At 45.3% G+C, this 13,594-nt stretch overlaps 1 protein-coding gene across 1 annotated transcript in view; it reads left to right on the top strand.

Moving 5' to 3' along the window:
- Positions 1–13,375, top strand: part of LOC135055923 (protein 4.2-like) — a 44,147-nt gene extending 30,772 nt beyond the window's left edge. The window contains exons 15-17 of the mRNA XM_063960522.1: positions 1,476–1,624; positions 1,712–1,845; positions 6,818–13,375. Coding sequence (XP_063816592.1) covers positions 1,476–1,624; positions 1,712–1,845; positions 6,818–7,013 — 479 coding nt within the window. The 3' untranslated portion in view covers positions 7,014–13,375. The remainder of the gene's footprint in view (positions 1–1,475; positions 1,625–1,711; positions 1,846–6,817) is intronic.
- Positions 13,376–13,594: the final 219 nt, after the last annotated feature.

Here is a 13,594-nt window from a genome sequence, read left to right as displayed (position 1 = left end):
ACAAACAGGCAATCTATACATTGATAATTGGTAATTCTTGGAAAATCATTATTGGAGAAAGATTTGGGGGTGATCATTGACAATAGATTTAGCAGTAGTCCGCAATGTCGAGATGCTGCAGTAAAGGCCAATAGAGTATTAGCATGCATAAAACGGGGAATAGAGACCTGGGATGAAAGTGTAATCCTGCCACTGTATAAAGCGTTGGTATGGCCCCATCTAGAATACTGTGTACAATTTTGGGCTCCGCATTATACAAAAAGACATAGTTGAATTAGAAAGGGTTCAGAAAAGAGCTACAAAATTAGTTAAGGGCCTAGAGTCATTGGATTATAAGAGACTACTTAGGCTGCATATGTTTACGCTGGAAAAAAGGCGCATAAGAGGGGACATGATTATTATCTTCAAATATATCAAAGGGCAATATAAGGAACTTTCAGGCGATTTCATTATTAAGAGCTCTGTACACAGGACACGTGATCATCCCCATAGGTTGGAGGGGAGGAAGTTTAAGACCAAGCGTAGGAAAGGTTTCTTCACAGTGCGGACAGTGAGTTTACGGAATTCACTGCCGGAGAGAGTGGTAATGTCGGATTCAATCGAGGCATTTAAGAAAGGATTAGACAATTTTTTTGCGGAAAATAGCATCGAAGGTTATAAGTAAATTGAAGATAATACAGCATATAGCACTATAGGTTGAACTCAATGGACAATTGTCTTTTTTCAACCTCAACCTATGTAACTGTAAATAAGCCTTCCAAATTGAAGATCAAAACAAAATGTCTGAGTTGTGAAGTGTGTAAGTATATTTCATATGTTAGGTAAGATTTGTGCTCATGGCAAACGTCCTTCCCTGGAAGTAAAAATTGACAAATGTGGAACTCAAATATCTACTGTTTGGCACGTTCATATGTTAAAATATATAAAATCTGAAAATAGCAATGCTTCTAGCTTGATGGTCATTCCATATATATATATATATATATATATATATATATATATATATATATATAATAAATATCACACAGCATTGGGTTTCATTTATTTTTTCTATTTGGTTCAGTATTAAAATAAGTTAAAAATAATGCTGTTCATCTGGCACATACATAATGAAACATTTGCTCTCTTGTCCTACTTAAGTAATGAGCAGGTATATACTTATATACGTGAAAACCACTCTTCTGCTAATAATCCCATTTTAGCTATGACAACCTATCATTATGTACCTGTAGACTTATGGGGTAAATTTACTAAGCTTCTAAAACAGATAACTGGTGATGTTGCCCATAGCAACCAATCAAATGCTGTCTATCATTTTCTAAAGGCAATAGAAAAATGATAGACATCTGATTGGTTGCTATGGGCAACATCACCAATTCTGTTTTAGAAGCTTTAGTAAATTTACCCCTGAGTATAAAATAAAAACAACTGAATTGCATTAGACCTAAATTCTAATTATACAATTCTATTAACAGAAAAAAAAGCAGAGATTCTTCGCTTGCAATATGCAGTCTCCCCATGGGAGAGCAGTGTGGTCAGGCTCACCGTTCTTGTGAAAGATGTCACCAGCACATATAGTACAAGTAGGAGGCTGGTTATACACAAACCTAAGATTCTAATCAAGGTAAGAGGAATAGGAAACTAAACATGCTGGACTGCAGAAGAATGCCGGCTTTTCATGTACATAAAATACATTCTCCATCATGTTTAGATGCAAGAGGAGGCACTTCAATACAGACCCATCACAGCCATAATCCAGATCACAAACCCAATTGAGGAGGAACTAAACAGCTGCGTTTTAACAGTGTCGGGAGATGGACTCATACACAAAGAAAGGTCCTATGGGTAAGTCTACATGGACTTACATTGCATTTACAATAGTACACTGGATAAAGCAATTAAAGCCATTTAAACAGCTTTGTGGCAGCAAACTCATTCTCTGTTTAGCCTAGCCCTGACACTAAGGGGTATATGCAATTCACGGCGAATCGCGGCAAATTATCGCCGTTTTTTAATTCAACAAAATTCGACAGGTGAATTCCGGCAGGTGGCTGCCGGAATTCACCATATTCAATGAAAAACGGATTCGACAGTCCGCGGGCGAAAATCGTCCGATTTGCCGGATTTTGCCGCGATTTAAAAAAACGGGAAAAACCCGGAAAAAAAATGGCGTGGGGTCCTCCCTCCAAAGCATAACCAGCCTCGGGCTCTTCGAGCTGGTCCTGGTTCTAAAAATGCGGGGAAAAATTGGGCAGGGATCCCCCGTATTTTTAAAACCAGCACCGGGCTCTGCGCCTGGTGCTGGTGCAAAAAATACGGGGGACAAAACGAGTAGGGGTCCCCCGTATTTTTCACACCAGCATCGGGCTCCACTAGCTGGACAGATAATGCCACAGCCGGGGGTCACTTTTATACAGTGCCCTGCGGCCGTGGCATTAAATATCCAACTAGTCACCCCTGGCCGGGGTACCCTGGGGGAGTGGGGACCCCTTCAATCAAGGGGTCCCCCCCAGCCACCCAAGGGCCAGGGGTGAAGCCCGAGGCTGTCCCCCCCCATCCAAAGGCTGCGGATGGGAGGCTGATAGCCTTGAGTAAAATGACAAGAATATAGTTTTTTCCAGCAGTACTACAAGTCCCAGCAAGCCTCCCCCGCAAGCTGGTACTTGGCGAACCACAAGTACCAGCATGCGGGAGAAAACCGGGCCCGCTGGTACCTGTAGTTCTACTGGAAAAAAAATACCCAAATAAAAACAGGACACACACACCGTGACAAGTAAAACTTTATTACACACTGCCGACACACACATACTTACCTATGTTGACACGCCGACTGCCACGGTCTCCGACGATCCGAGGGTACCTGTGAAAACAATTATACTCACCTTCCAGCGTCCAGAGGTACATCCACGTCCAGAGATAATCCACGAACTTGTTAAAAAAAGAAAACGAACACCCGTTCCATGCCGGACTGAAAGGGGTCCCATGCTTTCACATGAGACCCCTTTCCACGAATGCCGGGACATCACGTGACTCCTGTCACTGAAGTCCCTTTAGCCAATCAGGAAGCGCTACTTCCGTGGCGCTCACCTGATTGGCTGTGCGCTGTCTGAGCTGTCAGACAGCGCATCGCAAAGCCGCTCCATTAGTTTCAATGGTGGGAACTTTGCCGTCAGCGGTGGGGTTACCCGCGGTCAGCCGCTGACCGGCGGGTGACCTCACCGCTAGCCGCTAAGTTCCCACCATTGAAACTAATGGAGCGGCTTTGCGATGCGCTGTCTGAGTTCAGACAGCGCACAGCCAATCAGGTGAGCGCAACGAAGTTGCGCTTCCTGATTGGCTTTAGAGACCTTTGTGTGACAGCTGTCACTGACAGGTCTCATTCGTGGAAAGGGGTCTCATGTGTCAGCATGGGACCCCTTTCAGTCCGGTGGTCCGGGTGTTCGTTTTCTTTTTTTGCCAAGTCCGTGGATTTATCTCTGGACCATGGCTGAGGTGAGTATATTGATCTTTTCTTTTCAGGTATCCGTGGATTCTACATGGAGAAGAGGACCGATGTCGGCGTGTGAACATAGGTAAGTATGTGTGTGTCGGCAGTGTGTAATAAAGTTTTACTGTCACGGTGTCTGTGTACTGTTTTTATTTGGGTATTTTTTTCCAGTAGAACTACAGGTACCAGCGTGCCCGTTTTTCTCCCGCATGCTGGTACTTGTGGTTCTCCAAGTACCAGCTTGCGGGGGAGGCTTGCTGGGACTTGTAGTTCTTCTGGATAAAACAATATTCTGTCATTTTACTCAAGGCTATCAGCCTCCCATCCGCAGCCCTTGGATGGGGGGGGGACAGCCTCGGGCTTCCCCCCCTGGCCCTTGGGTGGCTGGGGGGGGGGGGGGACCCCTTGATTGAAGGGGTCCCCACTCCCCCAGGGTACCCCGGCCAGGGGTGACTAGTTGGATATTTAATGCCACGGCCGCAGGGCACTGTATAAAAGTGACCCCCGGCTGTGGCATTATCTGTCCAGCTAGTGGAGCCCGATGCTGGTGTGAAAAATACGGGGGACCCCTGCTCGTTTTGTCCCCCGTATTTTTTGCACCAGCACCAGGCGCAGAGCCCGGTGCTGGTTTTAAAAATACGGGGGATCCCTGCCCAATTTTTCCCCGCATTTTTAGAACCAGGACCAGCTCGAAGAGCCCGAGGCTGGTTATGCTTTGGAGGGGGGACCCCACGCCATTTTTTTTTTTTTATTTTACCGTTCCAGCAATAAAAAAAAAAATAATATTTTTAAAAATATATAAATAATACTTGTGCCTCCAAAAAAAAAAAAAAAAAAAGTACCTAATCCCTTCTAATATAAATAGATATGCTATTCCCCAAAAAAAAAAAACACAAAAAAAAACGTTTAAAATTTTTTTTTTATTGTTTTCACCCTCCAAAGTGTGGCGGATTGAAAATGACGAATTTACTGTCTAAAAGCACTGCTGTCGAATTTCCAAACTTGAATTGAATATGCTTTTGTCGAATTGCAGCACTTGTATCATTGCAGAAAAGTCGAATTTGCAAAAAGTCGAATTTCAAAAAGTCGAATTTTGAAAGTCCGTTTTTTTGACGGAAAGCACTGAATTGCATTGACGAATTTTTTTTTTGGCGAAAATGACCCGAAATTCGACAATTTCGGGAATTCGACCGCAATTGCATATACCCCTAAATGTTATTACTGTACTTAACAACAGTTAATAGAAGTCCTAGAAAACCGACTAAATGCTGTAACATTCTTCTTTACATGTCATTCTGTAGGACATTCCCCTCTGTCCATTTTGGATGGTACAGTAAGATTTTAGTAGGCTGATATGGCTTGCAATACAAGCCACCAACCTCCATTTATAAGAAGCCCTGGCTGTGGAGAGAGAGAGAGAGAGAGAGAGAGAGAGAGAGAGAGAGAGAGAGAGAGAGAGAGAGAGAGAGAGAGTGTGTGTGTGTGTGTGTGTGTGTGTGTGTGTGTGTGTGTGATAGATAGATAGATCTCACACACGCTCTCTCGCTCTCTCTATATAAACAAACCGATTTTGGTTGCATTTTCACTATTGTATAGCTTATTGACCTAGAAAGAAACTGAGAAATGTATAATCTTGATGTGACATCATTTATTTATTTATTTATTAGCAGTTTCTTATATAGCGCAGCATATTCCGTTGCGCTTTACAATTAGAACAACAATTATAGAACAAAACTGGGCAAAGACAGACAGACAGAGGTAGGAAGGCCCTGCTCGCAAGCTTACAATCTATAGGGAAATAGGCATTGATACACAAGGATAGATGCTACCAGTCACATAATGGTTCCCCAGGTTGCTAGGTTCTTAATGGGTTGTATATGATATGATCACCCAGCAATGTTGGAAGACAAAATGTGAGTTTATGTGGACTGTACAGAGGGGATGTAACTTGATAGGGAAGCTGTGAAGGTTATGTGTGTGGGTCTGAAATTTGGTAGGCTTGTCTGAAGAGATGAGTTTTCAGAGAACGTTTAAAGGTTTGGAGACTAGAGGAGAGTCTTATTGTGCGTGGGAGTGCATTCCACAGAGTGGGTGAAGCCCGGGTAAAGTCCTGTAATTTTGAGTGGGAACAGGTAATACATGTGGATGAGAGACGCAGATCTTGTGCAGAGCGGAGAGGTCTGGTAGGGAGATATTTTGAGATGAGTGAGGAGATGTATGATGGTGCAGTTTGGTTAATAGCCTTGTATGTAAGTAAAAGTATTTTATATTTGACACGGTAGAATACCGGTAACCAATGGAGGGACTGACAGAGCGGATCATCATGGAGAAATAAAGTAAAAACTAGATGTTTGACATTTGGTGCACTGAAAGTTGTGTACTTATCATGCTTCTGAGGAACTTGACTCTGCCCAAGTTATGCAACAGACCCCAACTTAAAGTGACTACTCTGCAGAGAAACCTAATTGAGGCAGAGATTCTAACAGGATTTTGCACAAATGAGACTGTGTTTAGACCACGTATACCCCAACAGTGTTGCTTTTCAATTCAAGCGCTTGCAATTTCCTGTAAGAGTCTGTTTCGCTAAATTACAGGGGCAAACGCTCAGGGCTGCAGCATAGATTTCAGGACCAGCTGCTTCTCCAATGGGCATTTTTACGTGGCTTGCTCATGAGTTAGTAGCCCAAAACATCTTTTTGTGTTATAGGCCCTACACACTGGCCGATTTTTTGAAAGATATGAACGATCTCGTTCATAAATGAACGAGAACTCGTTCATATCTTTCAGTGTGGAGGCTCCAGCGATGAACGATGCGCGGTCCCGCGCTCGTTCATCGCTGGTCCCCCGTCGGCTGTGCATGCAGGCCAATATGGACGATCTCGTCCATATTTGCCTGCAGTTCTATGGAGCCGCGTGACGGGGGGAGTGAAGAAAGTTCACTCCCCCCGTCACTGCCCCCCCGCCGCCGGGTCGCTCGTCGGCCGTATCCGCCGTCGGGCAGCTCGGCGGCGGGTCGGCCAGTGAGTAGGGCCCCTTAATCCTTGAAGAAAAAACTGCAAATATTGTTTACAAAGATATTTTGTGATCAAAGTCTACAATATAAAAGATACATCACTATGTTAGATGGCAATACTGGCTTTTCAAAAATTATTTCTGCTGAGAAATAACGGACATTCTTGCAAGCGAAGCCACGGGCAAACACTGATTCTCATGTCTTCATGAAGCGCAGTAGGCATCAGCATGAAATGTAGTTAATGATCATTGCATGTGCATGCTAACTAGATATTTGACAACCTGCCTTTTTTTTCCCTTTCTCTCTGCTAATTATAGATGTGATAACATTGACCCAGGCAGCATCGGTGAATACGGCGTCACTTTTTCTCCAAGTCAAATGGGTGTGCTAAAATTGCATGTCCGATTTAACTGCAGACAATTTCAAGATGTGATATGCAACCATAGTATAGAGGTTCTGCCATGTGATGTGACTGAACATATGAAAAAGGCAAGGCATGTGATCAGAAAATAGGATTTTAATTACCTACCGCTAAATCGTTTTCTCGTAGTCCGTAGAGGATACTGGGAATCCATTTAGCATCAGTGGGGTATAGACTGGTCCACCAGGAGCCTTGGGCACATTTAGAGTTTGATAGTGTGCGCTGGTCTAGGAAAAAGTCTAGGAAACTGTGCCCGAGGAGACAGACATACTTTGAGAGAAGGATAGATAATAAAAGTGGTGAGATTACAAATCAGCACTCACTAGGAAAGCCATACTAACCAAACTTGAAACATGAACAGAAATGGCTGAACAAACCAGAATACTTAACCAAGTAACAGTGCAGGAAAAACGAAGCACCGGGCGAGCACCCAGTATCCTCTACGGACTAAGAAAAATGGATTTACCGGTAAGTAATTAAAATTCTATTTTCTCTTACGTCCTAGAGGATACTGGGAATCCAATTAGTACCATGGGGAAGTACCAAAGCTATCAAACCGGGTGGGAGAGTGCCGAGATTCCTGCAGAACTGATTGTCCTCCTGAGGACCTTCAGTTTGGTCAAAGTATCGAACTTGTAGAATTTTGCAAACGTGTTCGAACCTGACCAAGTAGCTGCTCGGCAGAGCTGTAAAGCCGAGACACCCCAGGCAGCCATCCAAGATGAACCCACTGACCTAGTAGAGTGGGCCTTTACAGATTTTGAAACCGGCAATCCTGCCGTGGAATAAGCATGCTGGATCATGAGCTTGATCCAGTGTGTAATAGACTGCTTTGAAGCAGGACACACAATTTTATTGGGATCAGAGAACGAACACCAAGTCGGATTTTCTGTGACGAGCTGTTCTCTTTACATACAGCTTCAAAGCCCTCACCCCATCCAAAGACTTTGAAGTAGCAGAGATGTCCGTCACAGCCAGAACCACAATTGGTTGGTTGACGTGAAAAACGGACACCACCTTAGGAAGAAATTGCTGACGAGTTCGGAGTTCAGCTTTGTCTTCATGGAAAAAGTAGGGACTTTTGTGAGACAACGCTCCTAGTTCCGACACACGTCTCGCTGAGGCCAAGGCCAATAGTGCGACGGTCTTCCACGTAAGGTACTTTACGTCCACCTCCTGAAACGGTTCAAACCAGTCCGATTGGAGGAACTGCAGCACCAAATTGAGATCCCAAGGTGCCGTGGGAGGCACAAAGGGAGGTTGGATGTGTAGAACACCTTTCAAGAACGTCTGGACCTCAGGGAGAGAAGTCAATTGTTTCTGTAAGAAAATAGACAAAGCCGAAATCTGGACTTTAATGGAACCTAGGCGTAGGCCCACATCCACTCCCGCCTGCAGAAAAAGCAGGAGACGTTCCAGATGAAGTTCCACCGCAGAATATCGTCTGTTCTCACACCAAGAAAACATACTTCTTCCATATATGGTGGTAATGTTTAGACGTTACCCCTTTCCTGGCTTGGATCATAGTCAGGATGACCTTGTCAGGAATCCCTTTTCTGGCTGGGAACCGCCGTTCAACCTCCTTAACATTAAACGTAGCCGCGGTAAGTCGTGATAGATGAACGGGCACTGTTGCAGAAGATCCTCGCGAAGAGGCAGAGGCCACGGATCTTCGAGGAGCATCTCCAGAAGGTCGCGTACCAGGCCCTTCTTGGCCAGACCAGAGCAATGAGTATTGCTTGAACCATTTCCCTTCTTATTCTTTTTAGAATTCTTGGGATCAGAGGAAGTGGAGGAAACGCATACACCATCTGGTAGACCCACGGGGTTGTCAGAGTGTCTATCGCCACTGTTTGTGGGTCTCTCGACCTGGAACAATACCGCTTGAGCTTCTTGTTCATACGAGAGGCCATCATGTTGATTTGTGGATATCCCCACTGACATGTCAAGCACCTGACCACTGCCGGGTGAAGGCTCCACTCCCCCGGGTGCAGGTCGTGTCTGCTGAGGAAGTCTGCTTCCCAGTTGTCTACTCCCAGAATGAAGACCACCGACAACGCCACAGTGTGTTTTTTCCACCCAGAGGAGAATTTTTGACACCTGTGACATTACTGCTCTGCTTTTCCTTTCGCCCTGACGGTTTATGTACGTTACATCGTCTGACTGGGCTTGAATGGCCTGATTCCGAAGTAGGGATGAGGCCTGCAGAAGGGTGTTGTAGATAGCCCTGAGTTCCAGGATGTTTATTGGAAGGACAACTTCTGGACTTGACCATTTTCCTTGAAACTGCACCCCCTTGGTGACTGCTCTCCAACCTGAGGTTTGCGTCCGTGGTTAGCAGAATCCAATTTTGAATCCCGAACCTCCGACCATCGATGAGGTGAGAAGTCTGTAGCCATCACAGAAGGGAGATCCTGGCTCTTGGTGACAGACGGATCCTCTGGTGCATGTGAAGATGTGATCCGGACCAACTGTCCAATAGATCTAGCTGGAAGGGCCTCACATGAAACCTTCCGTACTGAAGCGCCTCGTAAGAGGCCACCATTTTCCCCAGAAGGTGAATGCACAGATGCATCGAGATCTGGGTTGGCTTCAGGACAGCCTGAACCATCGACTGGTTCAGGCTTTCCATAGCCTTCTCCACAGGAAGGAGCACTCCCTGAGATTCCGTGTCCAGTATCATTCCCAGAAAGGAAAGTCTCTGTGTCGGTTCCAGGTGAGATTTGGGTAAGTTCAGAATCCACCCGTGATCCAGGAGTTTGGTTGAGAGGCGAATACTGTCCATCAACCACTCTCTGGCCTCAGAAGATCATCCAGGTATGGAATTATGTTCACTCCCTGTTTGCGGAGTAGAAACATCATCTCTGCCATCACCTTGGTGAACACTCTCGGTGCCGTGGAGAGACCAAATGGCAGGGCTGGGAACTGGTAGTGACAGTCCTGCAGTGCAAACCGTAGATAAGCCTAATGAGGTAGCCAGATCGGAATGTGAAGGTACGCATCCTTGATATCCAGAGACACTAGGAATTCCCCCTCCTCCAGACCCGAGATCACCGCTCTCAGAGACTCCATCTTGAATTTGAACACTCGTAAGTACGGGTTCAACGACCTGAGGTTCAAAATCGGCCTTACCGAACCGTCCAGTTTCGGTACTACAAACAGGTTGGAATAATATCCCGTTTTGTAGAAGAGGTGGAACTGGAACAATGACCCGAGTCTGTACCAGTTTTTGAATGGCGTCCTGTAAGGTTATACTTGCTTCCTGTGAAACTGGTAAGCCTGATTTGAAGAAACTGAGAGGTGGGAGCTCCTGAAACTCCAGTCTGTAGCCCTGGGAAATAAGATCTATGACCCAAAGATCCTGGCATGATGTCCAGATGTGACTGAAAAATTTTAGTTGGGCTCCCACCTGCCGGTCTTCCAGGCATCGCGGTCCACTGTCATGCTGAATGCTTTGAGGAAGCAGAACTTGAGCTCTGTTCTTCTGAACCTGCAGTTGCTGGTTTTCGTGGTTTACCTCTAGCACCTCTGGTGGCTGTAGAAGAACCTCTGGTTTTGCCCTTGAACTTGGCAGCCCGAAAGGACTGTAGATTAGGTCCTGAGTAAGCCTTCCTGGCTGGGGGAGCTGAAGAAGAAAGATACGTGGACCGCTCAATTAGGTTACCCGACCATTTTGCGATGGCCTTAGTAATCCACCCACATGCTATAGTGGGTCTCTGTGCTACCCCAGCAGCTATATACAAAGATTTGACTGTATTACCAATTCTGTGATCAGGGAGGCTGCACCAGGGACAGGCAATACAATTTTCCGTGACAGCCTGGATACTGATGCATCCACTATCGGTGGATTTTACCATTTTTTTCTATCCTCAGGAGGAAAGGGAAATGATGGTATCAACCTTTTAGGGATTTGAAATTTCCTATCAGGATTAACCCACGGTTCTTCAAACAGGGTATTTAGGGGGTAATTCCAAGTTGATCGCAGCAGGAAATTTTTTAGCAGTTGGGCAAAACCATGTGCGCTGCAGGGGAGGCAGATATAACATTTGCAGAGAGAGTTAGATTTGGGTGGGTTATTTTGTTTCTGTGCAGGGTAAATACTGGCTGCTTTATTTTTACACTGCAATTTAGATTGCAGATTGAACACACCACACCCAAATCTAACTCTCTCTGCACATGTTATATCTGCCCCTCCTGCAGTGCACATGGTTTTGCCCAACTGCTAAAAAATTTCCTGCTGCGATCAACTTGGAATTACCCCCTTAGTTCCTTTGACACAGGAAAAGCTGCTGAGGATTTCTTTTTTACATTAAAATAAGATTCCTCAGTCTCCTCTGTTACTTTATCAGGGATATGCTGAACCTCTCTAATAGCTTCCATGAGAGCCTTTATTCCCTGTGACAGAGTAGCCTCCCCCACATCTGCATTCACCTCCCCCTCCTCCATGTCTGACCCCTCATCATCAGAGTCAGACTGCAGGATATGGGCCAAAGGACGTTTTTGCGGACAAATGGCAGGGGACTGAGACGCTGGTTTGGGTACTGAGTCTCTATTCATAAACTCGGTCATCGATTGTCTTAAGTATTGCGTCTCTTTCTCATTGCGGGACAATTTAGTGGAAATATTGGAGATCATTCCCCTAATGGAATCCGCCCAAGCTGGATTTGCCCTGCTAGCCTGGGAGGGTGCACAGCATTGAATACACTGTAGTGAACCCTCTGGAGAAGAGGAACACTGTGCCTTAACAAGAAAACACTCTTTGTCTGACATACTGTGACTGCACACACACAGGAACAGGTTAAAAGCACAATTAACCCACAAAGAGCCCTTCAAGAGAGACACAGAGATAGCCAGGAGCCAGCACTCAGCACCCTTACTGCTAATGCCAAGCTTAGCCGGGTCGCAGACTATGGGGGATATCAAATTATCCCCGGTAAAACATTGAGTCTGAAAAACAGCGGTTTTTCTGATGTTTCACCGATTTATTTATTTTTTACAGGCTATCCATATTGATCGCCTGTAAAAAAAAAAACAAAAAAAAAAAAAACCCTTTCTCCCGTAAACACACAGGTTCAGTGAAACCAGTGTGTTTTCGTGTGAAACAGCCCCGTTTTCGGAGAGAGGCAGGTGAAACAAAATCCCTGATAAACCGCGGCATGCGCCGGCTTATCAGGGCTAATTAGATAGCCCCCGGCGGGACAAGTAGCCCTGGTAAATTATCGGGGCTAATTGGATATCCACCTAAGTACCCAGATTGGGGACATAGTACACTAGTAAGCGCTCCCCTCTGCTATCGCTGAGGAAATCTGGAGTCTCTCCAGAGGAGCTGCACGTCCCTGTCAGTCCGCGTCTGTGTCCACTACAGAGGGAAAATGGCGCTGGTGAGCTGCTGGATCTGCTCATAGGGAAGCCCCGCCCCTACAATGGTGCATGGTCTTCCCGCTTTTTTATACTGGCTGAGGTAATATTTAATGCTTAAAATGGAGTCAGTCGCCTTTTAAGTCTGCAATGCCAGTCTGGGTACTGTATACACTCGTTGTGTACTTAGACTCAGTTCGCTCCCTCAGAAATGGCGCGTCCGCACTGTGTACTGAGTCCTGAGACTCCGCTGCCCCCGTAGAAGCTGTGTGTCTCTGTACCCTCATGCCGCCATAATGCCCAGCGACCCGCTAACTGGGTCGCCAGCTTAGTACTCACCACTCTTTTTCTTCTTGCTCTGGTGTTAGCGTGCTGCGGGAATGTACACTTGCCGTGGTGGGACGTGCAAATAGTTCCCTCAGGAGCTAGTGTCCTGTCAGCGGGAACGGGACCATTAACCCTTCAAGAGGTTGGGCTGCTGCTGCTGCCCCCCCCCTTCCTTAGTCCCACGACGCAGGCAGGCTGGTGCCATCCAGTCCTGCCTGAAAATAACAAACAGAGAATTTAAATGCAGAAAACTCTTCAGGAGCTTCCATGCGATGTGACCAGCTCCTCTGGGCACATTTTCTAAACTGAGTCTGGTAGGAGGGGCATAGAGGGAGGAGCCTGCGCACACTATCAAACTCTTAAAGTGCCCAGGGATCCTAGTGGACCCGTCTATACCCGATGGTACTAAATGGATTCCCAGTATGCTCTAGGACACAAGAGAAAACAACCAATAGTTGCCTGTTCTTCAACAGATACAAAACACAAATTTCCATAATCTAACCCTACACTCCGCAGCTGTCACTGCATTCATTGTACTAAAACATGATAAACAGAGAATGCATAGTTTTACTGTCCTTAGAAACAGAACCAAAGTATACAAACAGCAAACCAAAGAATTTAGAACAAATGTACAGGCATTCATGTATTGGAAAATATTAAAGTTGTTACACATTGTGATATAAAAAAAAAAGTGTCAGCGGATACACTGTCTCCACAGTATATACTTACACACCAAGTGAGAAATAAATATTCAGACTGATTAAATATACAGGATCTGGTTCCAAGAGTTTTCTGTTCTAGAAGCTAACCAGTACTTATGACAGGCAGGTTGATTACCTGTCCTCGGTAACATAAATCTAAAGATGAACTGCATGTCAGTTAGAAATATGTAACTATTTATGTATTATGTGTATTAAAGCTCCACTTACGAAGTCATGGTGGTAAAGAATTAGGTATCAATTCAAAATATAGAAATAAAAATGTACAA

Source organism: Pseudophryne corroboree, chromosome 3, assembly GCF_028390025.1.
Source record: "Pseudophryne corroboree isolate aPseCor3 chromosome 3, aPseCor3.hap2, whole genome shotgun sequence".
In the NCBI taxonomy this organism is placed as follows: Eukaryota; Metazoa; Chordata; class Amphibia; order Anura; family Myobatrachidae; genus Pseudophryne; species Pseudophryne corroboree.
The sequence above is the reverse complement of the archived record's forward strand: the minus strand, read 5'-3'. Positions and strand labels throughout refer to the sequence as shown.